Source organism: Melospiza melodia, chromosome 20, assembly GCF_035770615.1.
Source record: "Melospiza melodia melodia isolate bMelMel2 chromosome 20, bMelMel2.pri, whole genome shotgun sequence".
Lineage (NCBI taxonomy): Eukaryota > Metazoa > Chordata > Aves > Passeriformes > Passerellidae > Melospiza > Melospiza melodia.
Window position 1 is genome coordinate 2578431 of NC_086213.1, and position 23453 is coordinate 2601883.

A 23453-nucleotide genomic window follows, 5' to 3' on the forward strand; every position below is an offset into this window, starting at 1 on the left:
GGAAATTAGTTTAAAACCCAGATTTGTTAAATAATAAAGTTAAACTTTAGGGACGTTTATAAAATGTCCAAGTGCAAAGAAGGGTGAGCTGAAATCCCAGCATGCAGCAATGGCAGCTGCTCTGTGGGAAGGGATGGGAGCTCTAGGCCTGGGGAGCACCTGGGCCAGGCCGGCAGAGCTGCCCTTTGCTCAGGGCTGACTCCAAACCTCGTCCTGGGTAATTCAGGACTCTGCATGGGCCCTGAACCTGCCCAGCTTCCTGAGGGGTTATTGATTTCCCTCTGCAGCCTCCCAACGCCTCGGAACCCCTCCCAGGGTTCCTGCCACTCCTGCAGCCTTTCCCAGGTTGTGGAGCAGTTCCCGAACAGCTCCTTCCCTCCCTCCCTTCCCTCCCTTCCCGGCAGAGCCCTTGGTTCCCACCCTGGCCGTGCCTCCACCCGCTCACGGTGCCCGCTCTGAGCGCGGAGCCCTCCCGGTGCCCCCCGTGCCGCCTCCCTCTGCCCTGGGGCGAGAAGGGGACCCTGGCATGAGGGGCCCCTCAGCTCCCGGTGATTCCTGACCCTGCCTGAGATCCCGACCCAGGAGGTTGTTCCACAGCCCGGGGGCAGCACTGAAGCCGCCTATCGCGACAGCAGCGCCTATCGCGACAGCAGCGCGATGTCCCGACAGGCTCAGGGGCTGTGCGGGAGCTGGGACAAAGGAGAGAGGGAAGGAGGCTCCTCAGGAGGAATTGATGACGGGAAATGAGCTTTGACACCTCCCGCCGTGTCCTCCTCTGCACCGCGGGGAAGCTCAGAACTCCCCTGATCCCTCTGCGGGGTAGAGACCCACACCCGGCATTTCCCGGAGCAGAAACTTCCCTGTGCCCGGGGCTCCCAACATCCGCAGGACAATGAGCTCCTGAGAGAGCCCTCAGGAGAAACTCAGGTGTGAGAGGAGCTCCAGGAAATCCCACTGTGAGGTGTAACTGAAACACTCCATCAAACGTGATTCCCGCTTCCTTTCCACTCCAGACTCCATCAGCAGCTCTACCCCAACCTGGTTTATTTTGATTTAATGAACACCATCCAATCACAGAGGGATTGTGCTCAAGGTCCCTCCCAGCTGCTCAGACCCCCAGGAATTCAGGGCAAATCCTCAAATATGTAAGAGAAGAAATAAATTATGGTGGGGGACCTGATGGGACAGGACTGTGCACAGCTGGAATGAGCAGGCAGTGCTTGGAAAATGGAAATAACCCTTGTGCAGGACCAACATCAGTTGAGTTCTCCACCTTCTGGGAAAAAAAAACATCTTAAACCTGAGGGAGTTTGGTTTGTTCCCAAGGAGCCACAGCTCCACCATCCAGCATCAGGATAAGGCAGGTGCAGGTGGGAATGGAGCCTCCACTGCCAAACCCCACTGAAAGCAGGGGAATTCCCTGGAGATCAGGGCTGATCCCACATTTGTGTAACATCACCAGACTGAAATACCATGCTTGGTCAAGGGGAAAAAGAAAAACACACTATGGAGGAAACTGAGACTGGCACATTTCTCCATCCTGGGAAAACTGTGCTGACTGTGCCAATAGAACCTGGCAGGGTGTGTGCTGTGTGCTTCCCCCTTCCCGGGACTCCTGCACCAGGAAAACCAAGCCTAATATTTAATTTTTTGTCTTGAGTTTAGGAGTGGCAGTTTGTAGTTCCTTGGAAAGACACAGCACAGAACAGAAAGCCAAGGGCAGCAGCTGCAGCCTCCTTTTCCAAGGCCTTGGTGTTCCTGCTGAGCCTCCAATACATCCCTCCGAGGGACAGGGAAGGAAAATAAAAAATTAGAAAGTGTGTTAGCAAATGCTCCCATGCAAAAGTCTAAACTTTATTCACTTTTATTTATATATTTAACAATTCTAAAGTATTTACTTCTCGCTTTTGACAAAAATGAAAAATATAGGAGCACTTTACTCTCTTGCGGAGAGAAGGGTTATTTCTGTACACAGCTACGGAGAGACGGCTTCCTCCTTTACATACAAAGAAAAAATAATATTAATAAAAAAAGTGCTTCATCGATCCAAAAAAGCCTAAAGAGCTGCAAGCTTTTATTCACACTGTACATCCCAGCCCGGCCCCTCTTGGCACGTGCGGAGGCTGCGGCTGATCTGCACCCCCAAAGCCACACCTGGGGGTCGGGATGTCCCCACCCTGGCCCTGCCACCTGCCCCTGCCACCCTCGTGCTGCTCTGCACCAACAGCGATGCTGGGCCTCCCTTCCAGCCCCCACAGACCCTACACCTGCCTGGGCTGGAGACCCCATCCTTCACTTGCAGTGTCTCTTTCTCTGCACCTGTGCCAGGGAGATCCCAAGATGCTCCGTCCGTTCCCAGAGCCCGTTCCCACAAGGACGCAGCCTCCTCCTTCCTGGGCATTCACGGCAGTGCAGGGATCCTGGCAGGGTGGGAAGGGAACACTCCAACCACCTCAGTGTCTCCCCCAAGAGAGCTCTGAGCTCTGCCAGATGGTTTCTCCACGTGACCCTCCCTTTGGATGATGTGATTGTGACATTCCAGGGAAGGGAAATGCTCCTTTCCCAAGGTTTCCTGGATTTTGAGCTGTTGGATCTAGAACTCTCAAATACTCCAGCAGGAATCTTGGGAATACCATAGAGAATTTGGGATTGTGCCTAGGGAATGCACCGTGAGCAGGATCTACTCTTCCTCCTTGCTGGATTGCACTAAGCAGGGTCTATGGGAAGGGAAAGGGATGAGCACCTACCAGTTGGTTACAAATGGATATTTGGGAGTTTCACCCTTCAGTGAGGTGAGTCTGATTGGGACAGAAGGAGGAAGGGGAATCCATAATGTATTTTGGATTGTTTTAAGCTCCTCAGGCAGCTTTTCCTATCTGGAGTTCACTGAACACAGCCTGGGAAAGGAGGAGCATCCCAGGAGGGTGCCCAGCACCAGCACAATCCTCACAGGCCGAGCCCCGGCCGCCTTCCGCCAGTTTGGATCGTCCAGTAAAGTGCGAGTGACCAGCCAGGACTGAGCAGGGCAATGCTCTGCTCCCAGAGGGACTCTCACAGATGGGGCAGGGACAGGGCAGAGCTCTGCTCCTGTCCTGTTGGACTGAAGCAGGAATTGCATGGTCAGACGCCTGGCAAGGCCCGGTGTGACGCCTGGCTGGGCTCTCACCACAGCACGTGCATTCCTGAGCCAGCATTCCAGGTGTTCCTGCTGAGGGCTCCGACCTCACGGATTGTGTGTGCAGGTACAGAGCCTCCAGGGCAGGAACCTGACTGAGACCCCCTCGGGCAGCCACTGTGAGAACAGAGAGGGAAAAGGTCTCTGGGGAAGGAGATTCCCACCTCTTCTAGCAGCAACAGGTTCCCAAACAGCAGTTTTGGGTTTGGAATAACAGGAGTGATTGAAAGCACTGGAGGCTGCAGCTATTCAGGCTCTGCACTCCGGCCGGCCCGGCTCCCTCTGCTCCCTGCTCCCCAAAATCCTCGTTCTGCAGCAGTTCTGCAGTGGGACAGATAAATACCCCGGGATCCTGGCTCTCAGCAGCTCCCTCCCCACCTCCAGGACCCTCCCGCAAACAAACAGATATATTATTATATACACACACACGCACGCGCGGGGACACGGACACACAGACAGGACAGGCAGGAAAGGGGGAGGAGCTGGGCAAGGAGAATCCCACAGGATCCCGTCCTCGAGCTCTGCCCACGGCCCCAGCTCCAGCTCCAGCTCCAGCGCAGCCTCCCGGCCCCGGATCCGGCTCCGCGTGTCCTGGGCGGGGCTCGGCCCGGCGGCGCCCCCGCCGCTCCCAGGCCAGCAATTCAGTTGGACGTGGCAGTGATGGGCTTGTCCAGTTCGAGGTCCAGGCTGGAGCTGCCGGGGTGGAGGCTGCTGTAGCAGGATTTGCAGACTCTGCTGGGCTCGAAGAGCTGCTGGCTGGGAACGGGCACCTTCTGGTTACAGCAACTGGAGCAGAACACGTTGCCGCAATTCCTTGCATCAGGAACAGAGGAGAAATGGAAAAGAAAAGATCAGAAGGAGTTTGACAAAGTTACATGAGGTGTAAAACGAGATACTCCCAGTGCTGGGATGGGGGAGATACCTCCCCACAGGCCAGGGCATGGACAGGGACAGCTCCAACATCTGTGCTCCTCCCTCCTATGGATGGAGTAGAGGTCCAGGGAATGGGCACAGGAAGGAGCATGGAGCCAGAGCCAGTGTGGAATTGCAGCCTCTGTTCAGCACTGCCCTGAGCCAGGCTGGACAGGCTGTGCCCTCTGTCACACAGAGAGCTCTCTGCCATTCGCCATGGAATGGGTTGGGTGAGAAGGGACCTTAAAGCTCACCCAGTGCCATGGCAGGGACACCTTCCACTGTCCCAGGCTGCTCCGAGCCCCATCCAGCCTGGCCTTGGGCACTTCAGGCTGGATGTGCTGCAAAGGGGCTACAGCAGAATGGGGCACAGGGCTGAGGGGCTGAAGCAGAACCACCACAGGCCCTTCTGAGCCAGGCCAGGGGAATGTGGGGAGCACTGGGAATGGGGGGTCAGGCCCTGCTCACACAGCTGATCCAGCCCTGGCTCACAGGAGGGATGGGGCAGTGCTGGGAGCAGGCCGGACCCTGCTCAGTGCTGGAAAGGTTCAAACATGGAAATGTCAAAGCCCTCGGTCGCTGCCATCCTCCCACTGCCCCCACAGCCACTCCAGAAGTGCCACACTCCTGCACCCAGGAAACTGAGGCCAGGAGGAACATGCAAAGCCCGGGCTGGGCAGGCAGGTGCTCCATGCACAGGTGGGCACGCGCAGCATTCCCGGCACCGGCGGAGCCGCACCGGCACATGCACCTCGTTACTGCTCAGTCATTAATTACCTTCTGCAAACCCCCCAAAACCTGGGAGCCCTGTGCACCCTGACCTCCTCAATTCCTACATGGAGCTGGGAGCAGCACTCCAGGGACCTGGGGTTTGCCCTCTCCATTAACTCTCTGGCATCAGGATTTGGTGCTGTTGCTGTTCTGCACTGGAGATTTGCTGCTGCCAGGGAATTCTGCTGACACCTAGCAGCTTTGATTAATCCTTCCTTGCCAAGAAAGGAGATTTCCAGCTGCTGGTCACTGATGGGGAGAGAAACAGCAGAGAAATCCCATTTCCCACTTCAGTGGGCTCATTTCCTCAGTTCCACACAGCGCTCTGGGTCTCGGAGCTGGAACCCCAGCACGGGAAGGCTGACAGGGACCAACCTCTGCAGAGGCTCTGGAGACTGGAGGGCCCTGCTGGAAATCCCTGCCAGAAGCACCTGCAGGAGTGGGAACAGCCCTGGGAGGTGCCACACAGCTCCCACAGCCCCATCTCCCTGCTCAGAGAATGATTATCCCAGAGTAGCTCACTGATGGATGAGGGGAAAACCAACCAGAGGGATTAGAACAAGGATCTCTTTGTTGGAGCTCACCATTCCTAACATATGCTGGGGTTTTTGTTGTTTTATCCTAGACAATGGTGCTCTGACACTGCTTTGGAAAGCTCTGGACAGCTCATCCTTCTATCCTGGTGGTCCCTGCTTTGCTTCAGAGATTAAAAAGAGACATTAAAAACAGGCTGGAAAAGGGATGCTGCTCAGTTGAGGAAGGGGGGCTGAAAGCCACACTCCCCACTCTTCTCCTCATCCCAAATCTCAGATATTCATTGGGTTTTGGTTATCCTGACCCTCCACCAGCTCTGTGGCACCTGTTCCAGTCATGGGATTTTCAGTCCTTCTAAAACAAGTGCCAGGTTTTTGCCAACACCCTGCACAGCAATACTGGAATTGTTCGGTAACACATGGCCCTCTCCCAAAAATATGGAGAAAAAAGGGAAATGATCAAAAATAAATGCATGAAACTTGCAGGACAGTCTCCTGTCAGTGAGCAGTACACACATGGACTGACAGTGAGTGTTAGTCTGAGCCACATCCCAGTTAAGCTCCCAAAAGCCAAGTCCTAAAAGCCTTTCTGTGAGGAGAGAGGGCTGTTCACACAGATCCAACCCCAGCAGCTCGTGCTGGCCACCCCCAGCTTAGTTCTGGTGATTTCCAGGCAAGTGAGAAACAAAGAGGGAGAAGAGCTGAGTTAGTTGGGAGAAGTCACCCAGGAAAGGCTGACAGACAACAGACAGAGGCTGCTGGAAATGCTCACCAGAGCTGATCAACTCGGTCAGTGTCCCTGCAGGGAGGAGAGAGAGCTCAGGGCCACAGGCAGAGGGAGCAAACATTGGCAACCAAGGAAGCTGGAAGGTTTTCCTCTGCTCAAGGCCTTACACTGTGGGGCTCAACTCATTTCCACTCCCAGGGAGGGGTGTAAATGTTTACTACAGAGATACTCGTGGTGTTGGTCTCACCAACAGCTGGGTCACTGCACATGTGGAGGCTGAAGGAGCAAAGAACCTACAGGGAGATTTGAGCCAGACCTGAAACCCTGAGTCCATTTTGACCTGTGTGTATCCAGCTCTGGGAGTTGTCCCAAGCTCAGGTTTAGGGAACTGAGCCCTGGGGTACAAATTTGCACAAACATAGTGGGCATGGTAAAAAAAAATAAATTCAGATTCTTCTCCTTCTTCCCTGGGTTTGGTTAACTTTATAAGACTAAGTGGAGCAAAAGATAAACCAGACACAAACTCAAAACTATGTTCATAACTCTTTGCAACTTCAAAAAGCAGGAGAGCTTCGAAATGTGGTAACTGAGATTTATTTAAATTATGGTTCCTGTAATAGTTTTTGCATGTGCAGAAACCAGGAATAGGAATTTATTTGAAACAGAACTGGAAACTGGAAATTCTCTGGCTTTAACTCCAGCATTTTGAGCCATGTGGTCTCTGCCTCTGGCTCTTCATCAAGCCCCTGCTGCTGCCTGAGATGCTGCAGCCTCTGTGGCAACAGGTCTAGCAAAGAATAATCCAGAAAACCTTGACCTCACTCAGGTGTTCCATTCAGATTCTGTAGGAGCAAGTTAATAAAAGGGGAGAAAGGTTAGAGAAGGAAAGGAGCAGGTTTCCAACCAGCAATGGGAAGAAGATGCTATTCTGGTATTTCATGTAACTCATATATGACTTTCTGAATGCTAAGAGGACAAAGCTCTATTTTGCATAAATTTAAACTGCCTGCAAATCCAGTCTGAGGAAAGAAAGGTGGGATCTCTTTTGGCTGGAGTGGAGCAGACACCAAACGTGGCTTTTGCACGGGCTGAGCTGAGCAGCAGGAGCTGCCCTGTTCCCTCAGCACCCTGGCAGGGCTGTGCCCGCGCTGGTGCCAGGGGCAGGGCAGTCCCAGTCCCAGTCCCAGTCCCAGCCCCCCCAGTCACCTGCAGTGGTGTTTCCGACTGGCGAGCCAGAAGGCGCTGTCGCAGCCGTAGCAGTGCGCGGCCAGGTGGTCCGGGAGCCACCGCGTCACCTGTGGGGACAGCCAGTGACATCAGGGACAGGGCAGTGCCAGCACTCCTGAGCCGAGCCCCTCCCCAGTCCCAGAGCTTGTGCAGCAGAGGGCTCATAGGCACAGGTACTGGTATGTCAGCTGTGAGACCAGCGGAACGCAAGGAAAAGAGTTCCCAAGAAGTGGCACACGACCAAAGGCCAGAGGATAATTTGAATTAGGATTATCCCAGAGTGAGCAATTTACAGGGATTTAGTCTGTACCTCTGTATCCTGTTTATCCACCTGCTCCCAGCTGGCTTCAGAGAAAATCTCTGTGCTGCAGCGAGACAAGCAGTTCTGATCCAGATTGCTTTCCGAGTCGGGAATAGACGTCTGTTGGCAAACAAACACAGCTGAACGGAGCCCCCCAGATCCCTGTTCACACAAATAACACCCAGAAACCCCAACAGGGCAGGCCTGGACCCTCTGCTGATGGGATGATGTGAGGCAGACTGGATTTAGGATCCAGTTTCTGCTGCAGAGTTCTGGGAAGGCTTTGGGTAATTAACCAAAACCTGCTCCCTGTGGCTCCAATTCCAGGGTCCTGATTCCTTTCCAAGGGTGTTTCACTTTCAAAACTATAATTAGTAATACAGATATCCTTTTGCTGGCAAAGCTTCTGGAAAATACAAGCCAAATTGCATATGGGAAACTCAGAATTTGAGCCATGTATATTCTAAGTATATGTTCTGGGAATAATGCTTCCTTAATACAGTCTATCCAGGTAGAGGTGGATTTAAACTGAATTAAAACTCAGCCAGCCCTTAAAATATATCAAAATAGCAAGAAACCTTGAGTTAATAGATCTTGATGCCTGAGGAATGGGCAATCCTGGAGTTCCAGAGGAAAACCTGTAACTACCAAGCTGAGGCACAAAGAGAAGGTAGAGATCAGGTCCTTAAGAATGGGGAATTTTCTGGAGGCACTGCCAGCCCTACACTGCAGCTTCTGAAGGCCCTTAAAAAATGGGAGCAGAGTCCATTAAGGCAAAGCACCCAATTTCTCCAAGGAATTCAAGCTTTTAGCAGTGACACTGAGCCCAATGAGCACCTTGTGCTGCATCTCCAATGGGAAGAGCCAAAAAGGCTCCAAGGATTTTTCACAACAAACGTACCTGGGACTATCCAGCACCTCTGCCACTTCTAAACAGTGAATTCAACAAACAGAAGCTGGGAACCTCTTACAAATATTTTTTTTTTCAATTTTGCAGGCATATAAACCATGTAGGAAAAGGAAATTTCTGATGGGTGTTGCAACAGCCTCAGGAATTACAGGCAAGTGCTCAAAACCACAGGAAAGCACAATTCTCTACAGAAGTCTCTACTTTTACAAATTTAAACATTTCAAAATAAAAGTGCAAATGGTTTAAAAGCTCCCTTAAAATCCTTAATTGAGAGAAAAACCCTTCTTGAAATACAGCTGTCACAAAAGCTCAGGTAATTTATTCCAGTTAATTTAGAATTCTAGAAATTAATTCCAGTCATTGAGCCTGAGGCACCTGAAAGGGATGGTGTGACCCTGATGGGTTTGAGCTCACAGAGCTTGCCAGTGCAGCTGGGATCTGCAGAGAACCAAGGGATCATCCTATGCTCCTGTGCCAAAAACAGCACAGGAAAATAACTCTGCCCTACGTGAAGGCAGCAGTAAACCAGGGATTTGTTTGGTTTTATTGAGGTTTGGTAAACCAGGGGTTTGTTTGATTTTATTGATGTTTGGTAAACCAAGGGTTTGTTTGGTTTTAGTGAGGTTTGGTAAACCAAGGGTTTGGTTGCTTTTAGTGAGGTTTGGTAAACCAAGGGTTTGGTTGCTTTTAGTGAGGTTTGGTAAACCAAGGGTTTGGTTGGTTTTACCGAGGCCAGGGAAGGTGTTTAGGTATGGCCAGGGGTGTGTGAGCTGCTGTGCAACACCCATCTGGAAATAAACCTTTCTGCTCAATTTGAACTCTGGTGACAGTATCAGTCACAGGCATCTGCCACTATCAGGTACTTGGGCAGTGTGTGCCCTCCTCAGGATGACCTGGAGAGGTCGGTCAGAGCCCGAAGTCAGGCCCTGAGCTGTGAGCCAGGAGCTGAGGGCTGGGTGAGCTCAGCCCAGCAACGCTCACTCACCACTTCGTCACCGTAGTCGCCGTTGAGCCGCAGGGAGCTGTTGAGGAGCTGGCTCTCCAGGCGGCTCTTCAGCTCCTGCACCTGCTTCTTGAGGGTCTCCACCTCCTGCTGATGGCCCGTCTCGATCTGGCGCAGGCGCTGCTGGATGACGTCGCTGTACACGGGCATGCCGTCATCGTCCAGGTGGCTGCGGGCCGGCTGGTCCGGGCTGCTGGCCGGCTGCTTCCCCAGCTGGCTGAACATCCATTTGTGGTGCAAGTTCCTCAGGTGGAGCTGGGCAGAGCTGCAGCTGGCCGCGGACACCTGCCGGCTCAGCGAGGCCTTGATGCGCCCGTCCTCGCCGTTGACGCAGTGTCCGTTGGTGGCGGGGAATTTCGTGGCCGTGAATCCCGCCGGCTTCTCCACCAGTTTGTTCTCCAGCTCCAGCTCCCCATTATACACCAGCTCGTCTTTGCGGTCTGCTAGAGGCAAGGCACAAGGGGAAGGCATCGGGAGGTGTGTGGTGCTGCTACCAGAAGTCCTATGCACTCTTGATCCCAGTTTTTGGAGCTCTATCATGCACTCCCCCTCCGGCCTGCTGTGCAGAGTTCGGGACAGCTCGTCAGCGCTGTTGTCGAAGGGGTGACGTCGGTGGCACGGGGCCCTGGCCGTGAGCTCGGGCTTTGCTTCGGGCTCTGTTAAGGTTTCTGTGGAGCTTTCGATGTTGGATGTCCTTTCCTCCAGCAGGGCTGTCAGAGGGAAGGCAAGGCTGGCCTGGGCTGTGCTGCACAGGCTCTCTGCTTCTCCATCACCTTTCCCAAGACCTTCCTCCTCCGTGTTGTTTGGAGCATCTCTGTTTCCAGAGCCCTCAGAAGGAGCAGCCTGCAGTCCTCTCCCCTGAGGTGCCTTCTGGAGAGCGCAGCTGGGGTCGCTGTGCTCGTCCTGCTGTCCTTTGAGTTCTGCAGCACCATGTGAGGCTGGGTGTGGGTTGGCTGTGGGATTGTTCGTTACGGTACCTGTATCCACCTCGGCCTTCTCCCCACACAGATTGTCAGCTCTCTTCTCCTTATCCAGGCCAACCTCATCCCCTTTCCCTGCCGCCTCCAGGCCACCCCTCAAGTGCTCCTCCAGCCCAACATCATCTTTAGTGGCCTCCTGCAGAATGTTCTCCATCTGTCCCTCTGCCACCCCGGCTGCCACAGAGAGCTCTGCCCCCATAGGGGCCCTGCCCTGCCTGCCCAGCCCGTCCCCCTCGAAGGGGTCGTCCCCAGGGGGGCCCAGGCTGCTGAGCTCCAGGGAGCGCCGGTGCTCCTGCCACTTCTCGTTGAGGCTGGGGTCGCTGCTCCGGCGGTTGGTTGTAGGCACGCTGCTGTCACAGGCTGTCGTCAGATTGTCAAAGGATCTTGTCTTTGGTAGCCTGCAAAGGGACAAACAATCCCACCCCCAAGTCAGAGGATGTTTTTGTAACACTGAGCTGCTGTGGTTAAAAACCAGCCCCCCAGGTAGGACAGTAACAATCTGCCAGCTAATGGACTTGTGGGAAATATCATCCAGGAGCACATTCCGACCATCTGTAGTGCAGAGCTGCTTCAGTACTTTGTTTGCCACGAGGAAAATATGTTAAACCAGACTTCAAACATTCCCAGATTAATCCCTCTACCAGCAAGCCCCAATGCTTACAGCCTGGTCACACCTCCTAATTAACATGTGCTCAGAGTCACTGTACAACAAGCAAAGAAATGGTTATGCAACACTGAAAAAGAACTCAAATTCAAGATAACCAGTGAAAGCTTATATCCCACAAGGATAGAAGGAATTCTCTGTGGCTATGTGACACCCAGAGTTGAACTCTATTTGCCCAGCTTCTCTCTGCCACGCTGTCAGCCCTGCAATGTGACAGCTCCCAAACCCACCCCACAGACAGGCTCTGCTTGGCCAGCTCAGTCCCACAGTTCTACCAATACACCCAGGAGAAATCCTGCCCTCCCACCCAAACACTGTCCTTCCATATCCCCAATATTCTCAGTTGATCTTACTTTACAGGATGGGATTTCTGGGCTCTAGGCTCACCTGCCCAGAGGCTGCTCTTCGGGGCTAGAGCCTGGCACAGGGTAGGGGGCACAGGTGTCGTCGGCGGGCGTGGAGGGCGAGGAGCAGGGCAGGTAAACGGCGCTCCAGAGCATCAAGTTCCGCACATGGCACACGGGATACAGCACCTGCCAGGGGCACAGGGGAAGGGTCAGCTGCTGCCTCCCAGCAGGAGAAATTCAGCTCTGAGGGGGGCAGTTCACTGGGGTTCCCAGCCCCATCCAACCCAACCATGGACACCTTTTCATCAGCCACACTTGGGGCTTGGGGCTAGAATGACTTTTTCTGTCAGAGGTAGAAAAATGCAAGCCTTCAATTCCTGAATGAACTCCTGCAATGAGCTCTCAGTGAACCTACACCTTCACAACTCATGGAATTCAGTGGCTCAATGTGAGTGCTGATGTTCCCTTGTGTGTTGTGTTGCACTGTGCCAGAGGGAGCTGAACTCACTCCATGGACCCCAATGCACCACAGCCCAGCCTGGCTCCAGAGGAGGCACTCATGGGCACATACTCAGTACATGGGTACCTATTCAGTTCTTTGAAGAGGCAGCTTGCTCTTAAAAGGGATTCCTTGATTGTGGAATATGCTTTCTGCTTCACTTTAAAAACACTTCCACTTTAAAAACAATTTTAGCAATTCCACTCTTTTCAAAGCAACTTGCCCATGGCAATGGCAGAGGAACAGCTGGCTCCACCAGACAGGCACTGCCCAGGCTCCCCAGGGAATGGGCACAGCCCCAAGGCTGCCAGAACTCCAGGAGCATTTGTCAATGCTCTCAGGGGTTGGATTGTATGATCCTGGTGGGTCCCTTCCTAAATGAGGATATTCTGTGATTCTCTGAAAACTCTGCTTCCCTTGAGCAGGGGTGGCTGCTGCTCCTAAATAACTCTGGCTCTGCAAGAGATGCAGTTGCACCACAGGCACCTTTTACAGCCTGAAGCAAAACCACAAGAAAATGAACCCAAACCAGGAAATTACCCAAACTCCCACGTGCAGAAGGAGTGTCCTTGTGAGTATTTCCTGAGAACAGGGGCCAAGTGGGATAGAGCACAGAAGGGCAGCCCAAGGACAGACCTGTCCACACAGTCACTGTGAGAGCCCTCTCTATGCCCCTCCTGCCATTTCCATGGAAATCTAGAAGCATCCACAGCTTTAAGATCCCCCCAGGCTATGTCTGCTCTTCCTCACAAACTCTCCCCAGGGGTGTCAGGTGGGAAGGCTCCAGGGGCTCACTGCAGTGACAGCCCAGAGCCAGGGCACCCTCAGCCAAGGAGGGCTCAGGGGAGCAGAAAATTAATCTCTTTACAACCACTGTACTCCTCCCTGCTTAGTCAGGGTTGAGTTTTACTCTAAGAAACAACTGAAAGCCACATCCGTCATACACAAAGCCACTGCACAGTCCTTGCAGTTCAGTTTATGACATCTGATACTCTGAGAAATAAAAAGGGTTTAAATATTTATGCAAGTCCTTGCAGTCCTAACCATGATGTCATTTGGTGTTTGCTCTCTTGCCCATGCTCTGCACCCCTGAATCCCTCACTTGATCTTGTACCAAACACACAACTGAGCCCCTTCCCAGAGCCTTCAGTGAGCTCCTACATGGAGGAGCCAAACTGAAAACCTGAAGGGATCAAGAGAAACAAAGATACACTAAATAATCTGAGCCACTTTTTCTGTTCAGATTTAAAATTAATTTAGACACAGTGTCTAGGTCTGCAGGCAATTTTGTGTCACTGCTCTGACACAGCTCAGTTCTCCAGAGAGGTCTATTTATCAAACCCTGAAATGTTTTCCATTACAAACAATAAAACATTTAGTCACAGAAAGCACCTTTCCAGCACAGAGAAATTTCTGAGGTGGCATTTGACATTCCCCAAATATCAGCAAAATTAACCCAAGACTTCAAACATCAGCCTGAGCTGGGTGTTCCAAGGTGAATGTCAGAGGGAGCTGAGCTGGTCTGGAATCACCTCTCTGTCCATGGTGACAGCTCAGAGAACCACACAAGGGTTTGGGCTGGAAGGGACCTTAAAGCCCACCCAGTGCCAGCCCTGCCATGGGCAGGGACACCTTCCACTACCCTGGGTTGCTCCCAGCCCCATCCAACCCAGCCATGGACACCTCCAGGGATGGGGAAGCCACCACCTCAGCGGTGCTGGAGCCCCAGGGCACCAGGTCCCACTGCTGGGCTGTTTCTCATCCCCCCATTTGCAGGATGCTGTTTGGGGCAGCTCTCCCCCAGGAGGGGATTGGGTACGTACAGATTCTGACTGGGAGGAGTAGAGCAGGTTTTTGAAGGCTTTGTTTGCTGCCCGCAGCAAAGACCAGACGGAGCAGGTCCGTTCCTGAGTGTGTTTCTCTCCTCTCTCTTTCGCATTGTTGCACAGGAATGTTCCAAAGAGGCAGGAGTAGGTGTGCTGCACCAACTTCACCTGCACAGAGCCACACACACACACACACGGGGTCAGCTGGACAAGGGCTCGGCCTCAGCTCCCTTCCCTCCCCTCCCCGGAGCAAACCCCACCCCAGGGCCGCCGCAGCAACCCCGGCATTTCTCACATACTTCCCTACAAACCAATTGCACAGGAATGACACGGGAGAGGAATCTTAAAATCAGAACTGAACAAATTCAGGAAAAAACATAACTCAGAAAGACAAAATATTTGTTCCTAATCAAGTCATGTTGATACAAACTCACTGCCCTGCAGGCCAGGCAAAGCAGAATCATGATTCCTCTGCTACAAAACATTCCTGCAGCACAGAAATGCTGATCATTTATCACTCCATGCTGGGCCCAGCCTAACAAATGCCGACTTAACTTCAGGCATATCAATGACTTCCTTGGGACTATTCAGATGTTTAAATGAAGACAAGTGGTTCAATATTGTAATAAATTAGGGGTTCACTCTACAAAGGCCAGCACACCATGGGTATGTTCTCTCTCAGCCCGTGGAGATTAGCAGTGTGCTGTGAAGCCAGTTACTACCTGTTGTATCTCATTTCACAACTGAGCTACTCCGGGACTGTACACGGGCTCAGTTACATGGCTGAGCTGGCAAGTGGTAATTCCAGTCAGCCACAATCACAGGAATGTGCCTTAAATCTCTTAGTGGATCAGACACTTCATAAAAACTTCTACTCTTCAGACTACTGGTCCTGCAGTCCATGACTGCCACTTCCCCAGAGATCTGAGAAGTGACTGGGACCATCCTGGCTGAATTCCTAATAGGAATGCTGTCTGCTTCCAAAGAAGGTAAGCACAGCTCCTATATCCTACACATTTTCAGTGAAGAAACTGAAAAAAATGAATGGAGCAGGTTGTTTTTAGAGGAGGAGTATTCAAGTCAAAACAAGATCCAAGCAGGGGGGAGTTTGCATTGGAAGTAAGAAGGTTTTTTTCAGGCCGTGTGGATGTTCTCTCTTAGGTGAGACTATTCAATTAATATAATTTATTTCTTTAAAGTCTAAAAGAAGTCCTTGAGGATCTTGCTTTTGAGAGTGAACAGACCCAGTGGGTTACACAAGTGCTTTTGTCCCTTCTATCTGGGCAGCTTTCCTGCTCCCTTTATCACATGAGAGCATATATATAACATATTCATATATAGAATATATTCATATGTATATAAAATAATGGAATTATTTGGGTGGGAAGAGGCCTTAAAGTCCATCCAGTTCCACCCCCTGCCATGGGCAGTGTCACCTTCCACTATCCCAAGTTGTTTCAACTCCTGTTCAACCTGGCCTTGGACACAAAACATCACAAAAAGGTGGGAAAATCTGCCCCCAGGCTCTCCAGCAGTGCTCAGCAGCAGTGTATCACCCAGCAGGCTCCCAACTCACAAGGAATGCTTCGTTAAACTCGAAGGAGCAGGGGAACTGCCTCTGGAGCTGATGGACACAGTCCAGCCACTGCAGAAACACCGGGCAGCGCTCGTTGAGGTCGTCCGAATTCTCCCCGTGGCCGCAGCGATCTGCAAACTTGTGGCCAAAATCCAACCACTCAGTCTCCACCAGCACCTGGAAACCCTGCAGGGAGGAGAGGAGAGATGAAGGATTCCTATTTTTCTTTGGTTCAGTTTTCTGAGATGGTCTGAGACTTGTGGGAATTGCTGTGTCCTCTCTCCTATTTCCCCTCAGCACTGGGCTCATTACTTCTCTTTACTGCTTTCCCTAATGCCTCTGTGCTCTGAAATGGAATTAGGACAGATAAGGATTCCCAAACTACATGAACAGGAAAGGGAATAAGGCAGGGTAAGCCCTCAGTGACTGGCAGGGACGATCCTGATATGAGCCCTATCTCATCCAGGCAGTGAAAAGTAGGAACTTCATGTTGCCAAAGCTTCTGGATCATGGTATCCAGTATTTGGACAAGTTATATAAAAACTTTTCTTGAAAATGATGGTCAGATCCACTTGTCAGGAAAGAAAACCATCCATCCACAACAGGACATCCAAGCTCAGGGGGAGCAGGTGCTTGTCTGTGTGTACAGCAGTCACAAGGTTGATTAAAGGTTCACTTGAGTGATTTTTCATGAAAAGGGCAAAGAACATTCCCAAGCAGTGCCTGGGCGAGCAGCTGAATGTCACACCTTGTCTCACAGGACCTGAAATCCATCACAGGGCAGGCAGGTTTTGGTTCTCAGTGGAAAGAAAAATTGTAGAGAATGTTTATGGAGTCGAAGGCTGTGATTAGAGCCAAAATAATGGCTGTGATTAGAGCCAAAATAATGGCTGGCAGCTGAAAAGCTTTAAATCTGACAGCACTGAAAACTCATTCTCCTCAATGTTTCTAATCCTGGTACAGACAGTTACAGTTTATGGTTTGCTCTGGGTGACAGAGAAGGCTCAGAGTGTGCACAGCACAACTCTGCTCCCCAAGCAGCAAGGACAGCACCCTTTGGAGGAGAAGGAGCAGATCCTGTGCCCAGACCAGGGCAGCACATTTTGCCTGATGGATGCCAGCTTCTAGAATCCATGAGGAAAAGGATCCAGGAAGTTTTCACACTTCCATCCAAAAGGCAGCTCCAGCTCCTGGTCCTAGTGTGTGTGAGGCTGTAAGCAGCAGCTCCCAGCAGTGTTCAGACACAGAGTTCTGTCCTGGACAACAAAGGCATCTTGCCTGTGGGCTGGCAGATGGAAGCCAGCCAGCACACGACCCACAGTGCTGGAAAGTGATGGAACAGGGGAAAAGCAGGAGAAATATAACTGACAGAGGGGAATGGAAATGCAAAACTGGCAAACCATGCAGCTGGGAAATGCAGCAAAGAGAAAGGCTCTCTATCAGTGCTTGGCTGAGAACCTGCAGGGGTGCAGCAGAAGCTACAACTGCAGCACTTTGTACTCCATATTCCTAACCTAAATATGGGGAAGCACAGACCATGACTGTGCAGTTACAGCAGAGGGAATACGAGCTACTCCTGAGTAACACAGGCACCTACACCTGGGAGTAACTGCAGACTACAGGTGACAAACTCCTGCCAGCTTCAATGCCTTTGCCAGGGGAGAAACCTGCAGTAAGTCACAGCCAGACTCCCTGCAGAGACCCTGCTTTACCCACCTCTGTGGTCCTGTAGTAGGGGTCCAGCAGGAGCTTGGCCAGGGCCACGATCTGGGGCGTGCGGTCCCAGCCGTCGGAGCAGTGAACCAGCACGGGCCGCTGGTCGCGGTCCACGGCGTGCACCACCAGCAGCGCGGACTTCAGGAGCACTGACAGGTGCTGCAGCCACTTGGTGCTCTCCAGAGCTGACAGCCAACTAGAGGGAAAGCAGGCAAGACAGTTTTTGCTCTTTTAAAATGCTTGCAGGTTTGGATGTCTGAGTTTATCACGGCAAAGCTGCTGTTTTAATAAGCTGTGAGCGTCAGTCTGTAGCATTTTTCACTTGTGTCTTGTTAACGCTTTCCCAGAGGTGGAAGCAGCAAAGCCACCAAGCCAACCCAAGGAACTGCCAGAATCTGGGATGAGCTGAAGGTCTGCATCTACTTTGAGACCATGGAAGGGTTTAGCAGCAAATTCCAAACAGGGGAGTGGGAGGGGAAACAGGACTGGGGTAACTACAGTGAGGACCCCCATGACAGGGTAGTTACCCCACAGCACTGGAAGGTTATGAAATATTCTCCTGAAATAACATTATAAATGAGTGAAGTATATGGAACACCACCACAGTTTTCCAGATGTGAGCCAACAGTGAGGATTAATAAAAAGCTGGGAATAGCAGATCAGCCTAAGTGTGAGTGCTCAGAAGTCCACCAGAAGAAACAGCACTCTGGTATCAATATTCAAGGATCCACTCTCATTTCAGAACTAATTTGCTATGTTCACTTCAATCAGAATAAACCAATGACTTCCATGAAAATGGAAAAACACAGCTTAGCGCTATTACCAAGGGAAAATCCACTGAATTTCAATTAAAAAATCATCAGCAGAAGAATGTGGCTGCAAAAACATGGAACCAAGGGCCCAAACCCCCAAACTTCCACTTACTTTCCTGGATCTGGCATTTGTGTGCAGAGCAGACGCAGCGACTGGAAGCTCTTGCGGATGGAGTGGATGTTTGCCATCCCCATGAACACCACTTCACAGTTGGGGTAATATTCTGCAGGCAGAGGGCAAGACAGAGGGAAGAAAATAACAACCACCTTTCTAAAAGATGATTTTTTTCATGAAAACAAACCCCTGTTGCTGTGGACAGATGAAATAATCTGTTTACAAAGATTCTGTAAGTCCTTGGAGCTCGCTGGGTATTCCAGACATGACAGCCCAGCAAAACAGGAAGCATTTAGCAAAGTCCTGCTGTATTTATTTCAAATGTTTCATTTCAGGTTACAAAAAGCAGAGTGCAAACCTCTGGGAATTCCTGCGCTCCAGGTTCCAGAATGTTTGTAAAAAGACTGAGAAACATCAAAAGATATGAAACATAAATAATATTTAATTAGTAATTTATGGATTTAAGTTAGATTTCAGATTCTTGTTCCTAAGCACTCAAAAAGGCTGAAAGGTTTCTTCATCCACTGCTTTCTTCTGAGGGGAATTGTATGAGGAAGCATCACACATGTGAAAAATATCAGGAGCTCAGGGAAACAAAATACATGGAATTACTTTGGATGTGCTCAAGCAACACTGGAGGCCTGAACAGACAGGGCCAGTGCTCAGGGGGCACCTAAAGAGAGCCAGAAAATACCAGTTCATAGTTTTCCCAAGATTTAGGCTTCCCTCTGCTGTGATGCTTCAGTCTGCACAAGAATGATCACACAGTAACTAAAATGACCATTTCTACAGGAGAAAAATAATCAGGATTCAGGATCTGGGATACTGAGAGCTTGCACAAGAAAATTCAGGAGTCTGTGATGTTTTGTATCATTTGATTTCCCAACTCTTTATCAGCCCAACAAATGCTGGGCCAAACACAATGAGGGACTGCAACTCCAGGAGCAGCCTCAGACAACTTCAGAGTTTTTTTGTATTTTTACTCAATTGTATCTAAAGTACAGCACAGAAGAGCTATTTTTATACAGAGAATGAAGCAGACCTGGCAATACCTGCAGAAAAGTTAGCAGCAAAAAGCAAAACAGGTTTTACTGAAGGTGACAAGCTGTTTGAAAACCTTCTCTACAAAATTAAAAAGCCAATATGCAGGAAGAAAATCAAACTTCCTGTATACTGTGCTTTTCTGTTTTGAAATTTTACTCTTTGATGAAGAATTATTTAGTGGTTTTGAGGTGTTAAATGGACACCTATATTTTTTTTTAAACTGGTGGCTACGAATCAAAATGCAGCTATTGCAGCAAAGACCAAAATAAAAGGTCAAATGAGCTTTCGTTATCTCCAGTTTTTCTGTCTGGGATTTTTTTCCAGCCTCTCCACCCATGGAATTTTAACAGGCTGCATTAATACCCAACAGTGACCATAAATAATACCTTGTTTATAAAACCACCAGTTCACAAGTGCCAAAGAACACAGAATGTGGTGTTGCAACTGTATTACACATGCAAGGTGAGGCAGGATTGCAGTTGCTATGATACAAATACTGAAAAATGCTTCAGCTTTAGGGGAATTGCTGAGAAGTTGTATTTTGCACAGCCATTCTAGAATATTCTTCTCCTCTGCAGCCAGTGGGTTTTACATGCTCAGGGGTTTTAGACATGAGCACACTGGACACCTTTGTCTCTCTCTAGTTTATACATCTGACTCAGCAAGGGAAAGCTCTTCAGCAGATTCCACAGGGTTCAGCATTCACTGAGCACTGCTGCCAGCTGGGTTAATGGCCTGAGAACAGACTAATTAACAGCTCAACCTGCCCTCTGAAGGGCTGCCTGGGGGCTGCCATGATCCAGAACCTTCAGACAGATGAGCAGTGTACAGACAGAGCTGAAGGGTGTCAGGGTAATCACACTGGAGCAAATCCCTTTGATTGTCTGGAAAGCTGAGGAGGAATGCTGCTCACCTGGGCACTCACAGCCACCCCCTGGCTCACCTGGGCACTCACAGCCACCCCCTGGCTCACCTGGGCACTCACAGCCACCTCCCCTGGCTCACCTGGGCACTCACATCCCCCCTCCTTGGCTCACCTGGGCACTCACAGCCACCTCCCCTGGCTCACCTGGGCACTCACAGCCACCCTGGCTCACCTGGGCACTCACAGCCACCCCCTGGCTCACCTGGGCACTCACAGCCACCCTCCCTGGCTCACCTGGGCACTCACATCCCCCCTCCTTGGCTCACCTGGGCACTCACACCCACCCTGGCTCACCTGGGCACTCACATCTCCCCTCCTTGGCTCACCTGGGCACTCACAGCCACCCTGGCTCACCTGGGCACTCACAGCCACCCCCTCTTGGCTCACCTGGGCACTCACAGCCACCCCCTGGCTCACCTGGGCACTCACAGCCACCTCACCTGGGCACTCACAGCCACCCCCTCTTGGCTCACCTGGGCACTCACAGCCACCCTGGCTCACCTGGGCACTCACAGCCACCCTCCCTGGCTCACCTGGGCACTCACAGCCACCCACCCTGGCTCACCTGGGCACTCACAGCCACCTCCCCTGGCTCACCTGGGCACTCACAGCCTCCCCTCTTGGCTCACCTGGGCACTCACAGCCTCCCTTCTTGGCTCACCTGGGCACTCACAGCCTCCCCTCTTGGCTCACCTGGGCACTCACAGCCTCCCCCCTTGGCTCACCTGGGCACTCACAGCCACCCCCTGGCTCACCTGGGCACTCACATCCCCCCTCCTTGGCTCACCTGGGCACTCACAGCCACCTCCCCTGGCTCACCTGGGCACTCACAGCCTCCCCCCTTGGCTCTGTTGGCCACGGCTGCTGCGTAAGATCGCGCGTCCAGGATCAAAAGCTTCTGAGGCTGGATTGCCAAACTCTCTGCTCCTGAGGCATTGGAGATGGAGGAGTCTGGGGGGGAGGAAACAGGTGATGAGCTCAGAGGATCCTTCTGACATTGGTTACAGCATGATTCCCTCACCCCCACAATGCACAGGCACTGCACAATGGGGACTGAATACAGCAGATTCCCTCTGTTACACACCAGAGATTAAACTTTTACACAAAACTCTGCCCTCGACAGAAAGCAACAGCGGCAGCCTTACCAAATTCCACATCAGAGAGGTCCCCTCCGTTGGGCAGATCTCTGGAACAATTCCCATTCATTAACTTGTTACTGTTGGACCTGGAGTCTGAGGCACAGGCTTTGGCCACGGACTGCACCAGGTGCTCGTCGTCGGCGTTCCTCCAGCCCCACCAGCTCACCTCGGGCTGCCCGCAGCGGGAGATCACTGCCCCATTGCTCTGGTGCCTGCAAACACAGCCAAGAGTCAACATGAAGGGCACAGAAAGTTCAGTGGAGTGCTGCAGTAGCTTCATTCCCAGCAGGGACCATCATTCAGCAGTTGTCCCCAACCTGGGATCCAGCTTTCCTACAGAATGATGGCTGTGACCACAGTCACTGACAGGTGGAAGTCAAAGCAAGGTCACAAGGGAAAATAGAGCATCCTCTTGCTCAGTATTTTGGCCTGTTGGCCTGTGAAAGCTGGGGAGTCTTGTGGAACAGCAATTGAGACATGAGAGAGGAATTCAGCATGGATGAGGGATAACTGAGAATACCCTAACCTGGACATGGCTCTCATCTCCTGGGAGGTGACATTAAAAAAAAAAATTTTTTTGTTTCACATATCAGAAGAGTTAGTAGTTATTTCCTTAAATCTGACCTGGCTTCTTGTACTATGCAAAAAGAACAGACCTGGAATAATTAAAGCTTACTGAACCATTGCAAACATGCTCTGAAAGAGATATGAAAACTCTCCCCTATAATCTATTATAAAAAGAGGACTGAAATGTATTATCACAGTAATTCCACTCACTGCCTTTGTGCTGGCACATCCCCCTGCTGCCACCAGCTCTGGACTCACCAGCCACTGAAGTGTTTGCAGCTGGAAGGAACAAACCTCTCCCTGACCTTGCCCAGCAGCACCCTGAACTCAGGGAGCTCAGCCCTGGGGAAAGGAGGCCCAGCTGTGGGTGCAGAGAGCTGTAGGGGGAGTGGCCAGAGCAGCACACACAACTTCTGGGGCACCTCAGAACCTCAAAACATTTAATCCCTGCCTCATGTCCCAGCTGGAATATCTCAGCACTCATCCACATGGCTCTTCTCTGTTTAAGGCAATGGATCACAGAACAGTTTCAGCTGTGAAGAGTCCTAAGGTTCATCCAGTGCCACCCCTGCCATGGCAGGGACACCTCCCACTGTCCCAGGCTGCTCCCAGCCCCAGTGTCCAGCCTGGCCTTGGGCACTGCCAGGGATCCAGGGGCAGCCCCAGCTGCTCTGGGCACCCTGTGCCAGGGCCTGCCCACCCTGCCAGGGAACAATTCCCAATTCCCAATATCCCATCCATCCCTGCCCTCTGGCACTGGGAGCCATTCCCTGTGTCCTGTCCCTCCATCCCTTGTCCCCAGTCCCTCTCCAGCTCTCCTGGAGTCCCTTCAGGCCCTGCAAGGGGCTCTGAGCTCTCCCTGGAGCCTTCTCCTCTCCAGGTGAGCACCCCCAGCTCTCCCAGCCTGGCTCCAGCCCTTGCAGCATCTCTGGTGCCTCCTCTGGGCTCTCCCCAGCAACTCCAGGTCTCTCCTGTGCTGGCCCCAGGGCTGGGGCAGCTCTGCAGGTGGGGTCTCACCTGAGCAGGGCAGAGCAGAATTCCCCCTTTCCCTACTGCCCACACTGTTGGATCAGCCCAGGGCAGGGGTGCATTTCTGGGAATCACAGCTTTTCAAGCAGAGGTGCCTCTGGGCAATGCTTTCCTCACCCAGGAGTCCCCCCAGAACCCTGGATATCCAGCGTGCACCTGCCAATTACAATTCCTGTATGTTATGATGCAGGAAAAGATTTTAGAACCTTCCTGCAAACCAACTGCCCACCTCAGCTCCAGGGCAGCCAGGAGCTTCTCACTTCCCTCTAAGCAGGGAGCCCAGAGTGCTGAGGGTCAGCTTAACCTTTAAGCAAATCTTAACAGCCCTGAACAGGAAACCAGCCCACCCAAAGCAACCAGTGTAGACTTTCTGGCTCTGAGCAGTGTGATGGATGTTTCTGGAGGTGTGACAGGCTGGTTTGTGCTGTGCTGTCAGAGCTGTCACCCCCGGGTGCTGCAGCACCTCCTCCACAGCGTCCCCGCGGGCACCGCGTGGGCGCCGCCGCCTCCTGCTCCTCATCCAACAGCAACACAGGCACAGGCTCCGTGCTGCTCAGCCTCCAAGTGATCAAACAGGCTGGGATATGGGTTTGAAGTACTTCTCATAGCTCTTTTATAATTGTTTCATATAAAATCCCTTCAGTGAGAGGAAGCA

The 23453-nt window shown here is 51.7% G+C and overlaps 1 protein-coding gene across 7 annotated transcripts in view; it reads right to left on the minus strand.

The window, feature by feature from the left end:
• Positions 1-1848: 1848 nt before the first annotated feature.
• MTMR3 (myotubularin related protein 3) overlaps positions 1849-23453 on the minus strand; it is a 76584-nt gene continuing 54979 nt past the window's right edge. For 4 of the 7 annotated variants that reach the window (XM_063173235.1, XM_063173236.1, XM_063173238.1 and 1 more), the window contains 12 exons: positions 21209-21414; positions 20883-21014; positions 18092-18203; positions 17168-17363; positions 15452-15637; positions 13873-14043; positions 11591-11736; positions 9542-10937; positions 7656-7766; positions 7325-7413; positions 6164-6190; positions 1849-3988 (listed from right to left, as the gene is read on the minus strand). In XM_063173235.1, coding sequence (XP_063029305.1) covers positions 3817-3988; positions 6164-6190; positions 7325-7413; positions 7656-7766; positions 9542-10937; positions 11591-11736; positions 13873-14043; positions 15452-15637; positions 17168-17363; positions 18092-18203; positions 20883-21014; positions 21209-21414 — 2944 coding nt within the window. In that variant the 3' untranslated portion in view covers positions 1849-3816. The remainder of the gene's footprint in view (positions 3989-6163; positions 6191-7324; positions 7414-7655; positions 7767-9541; positions 10938-11590; positions 11737-13872; positions 14044-15451; positions 15638-17167; positions 17364-18091; positions 18204-20882; positions 21015-21208; positions 21415-23453) is intronic. The other 3 variants (XM_063173241.1, XM_063173239.1, XM_063173242.1) reach the window with 3 other exon arrangements.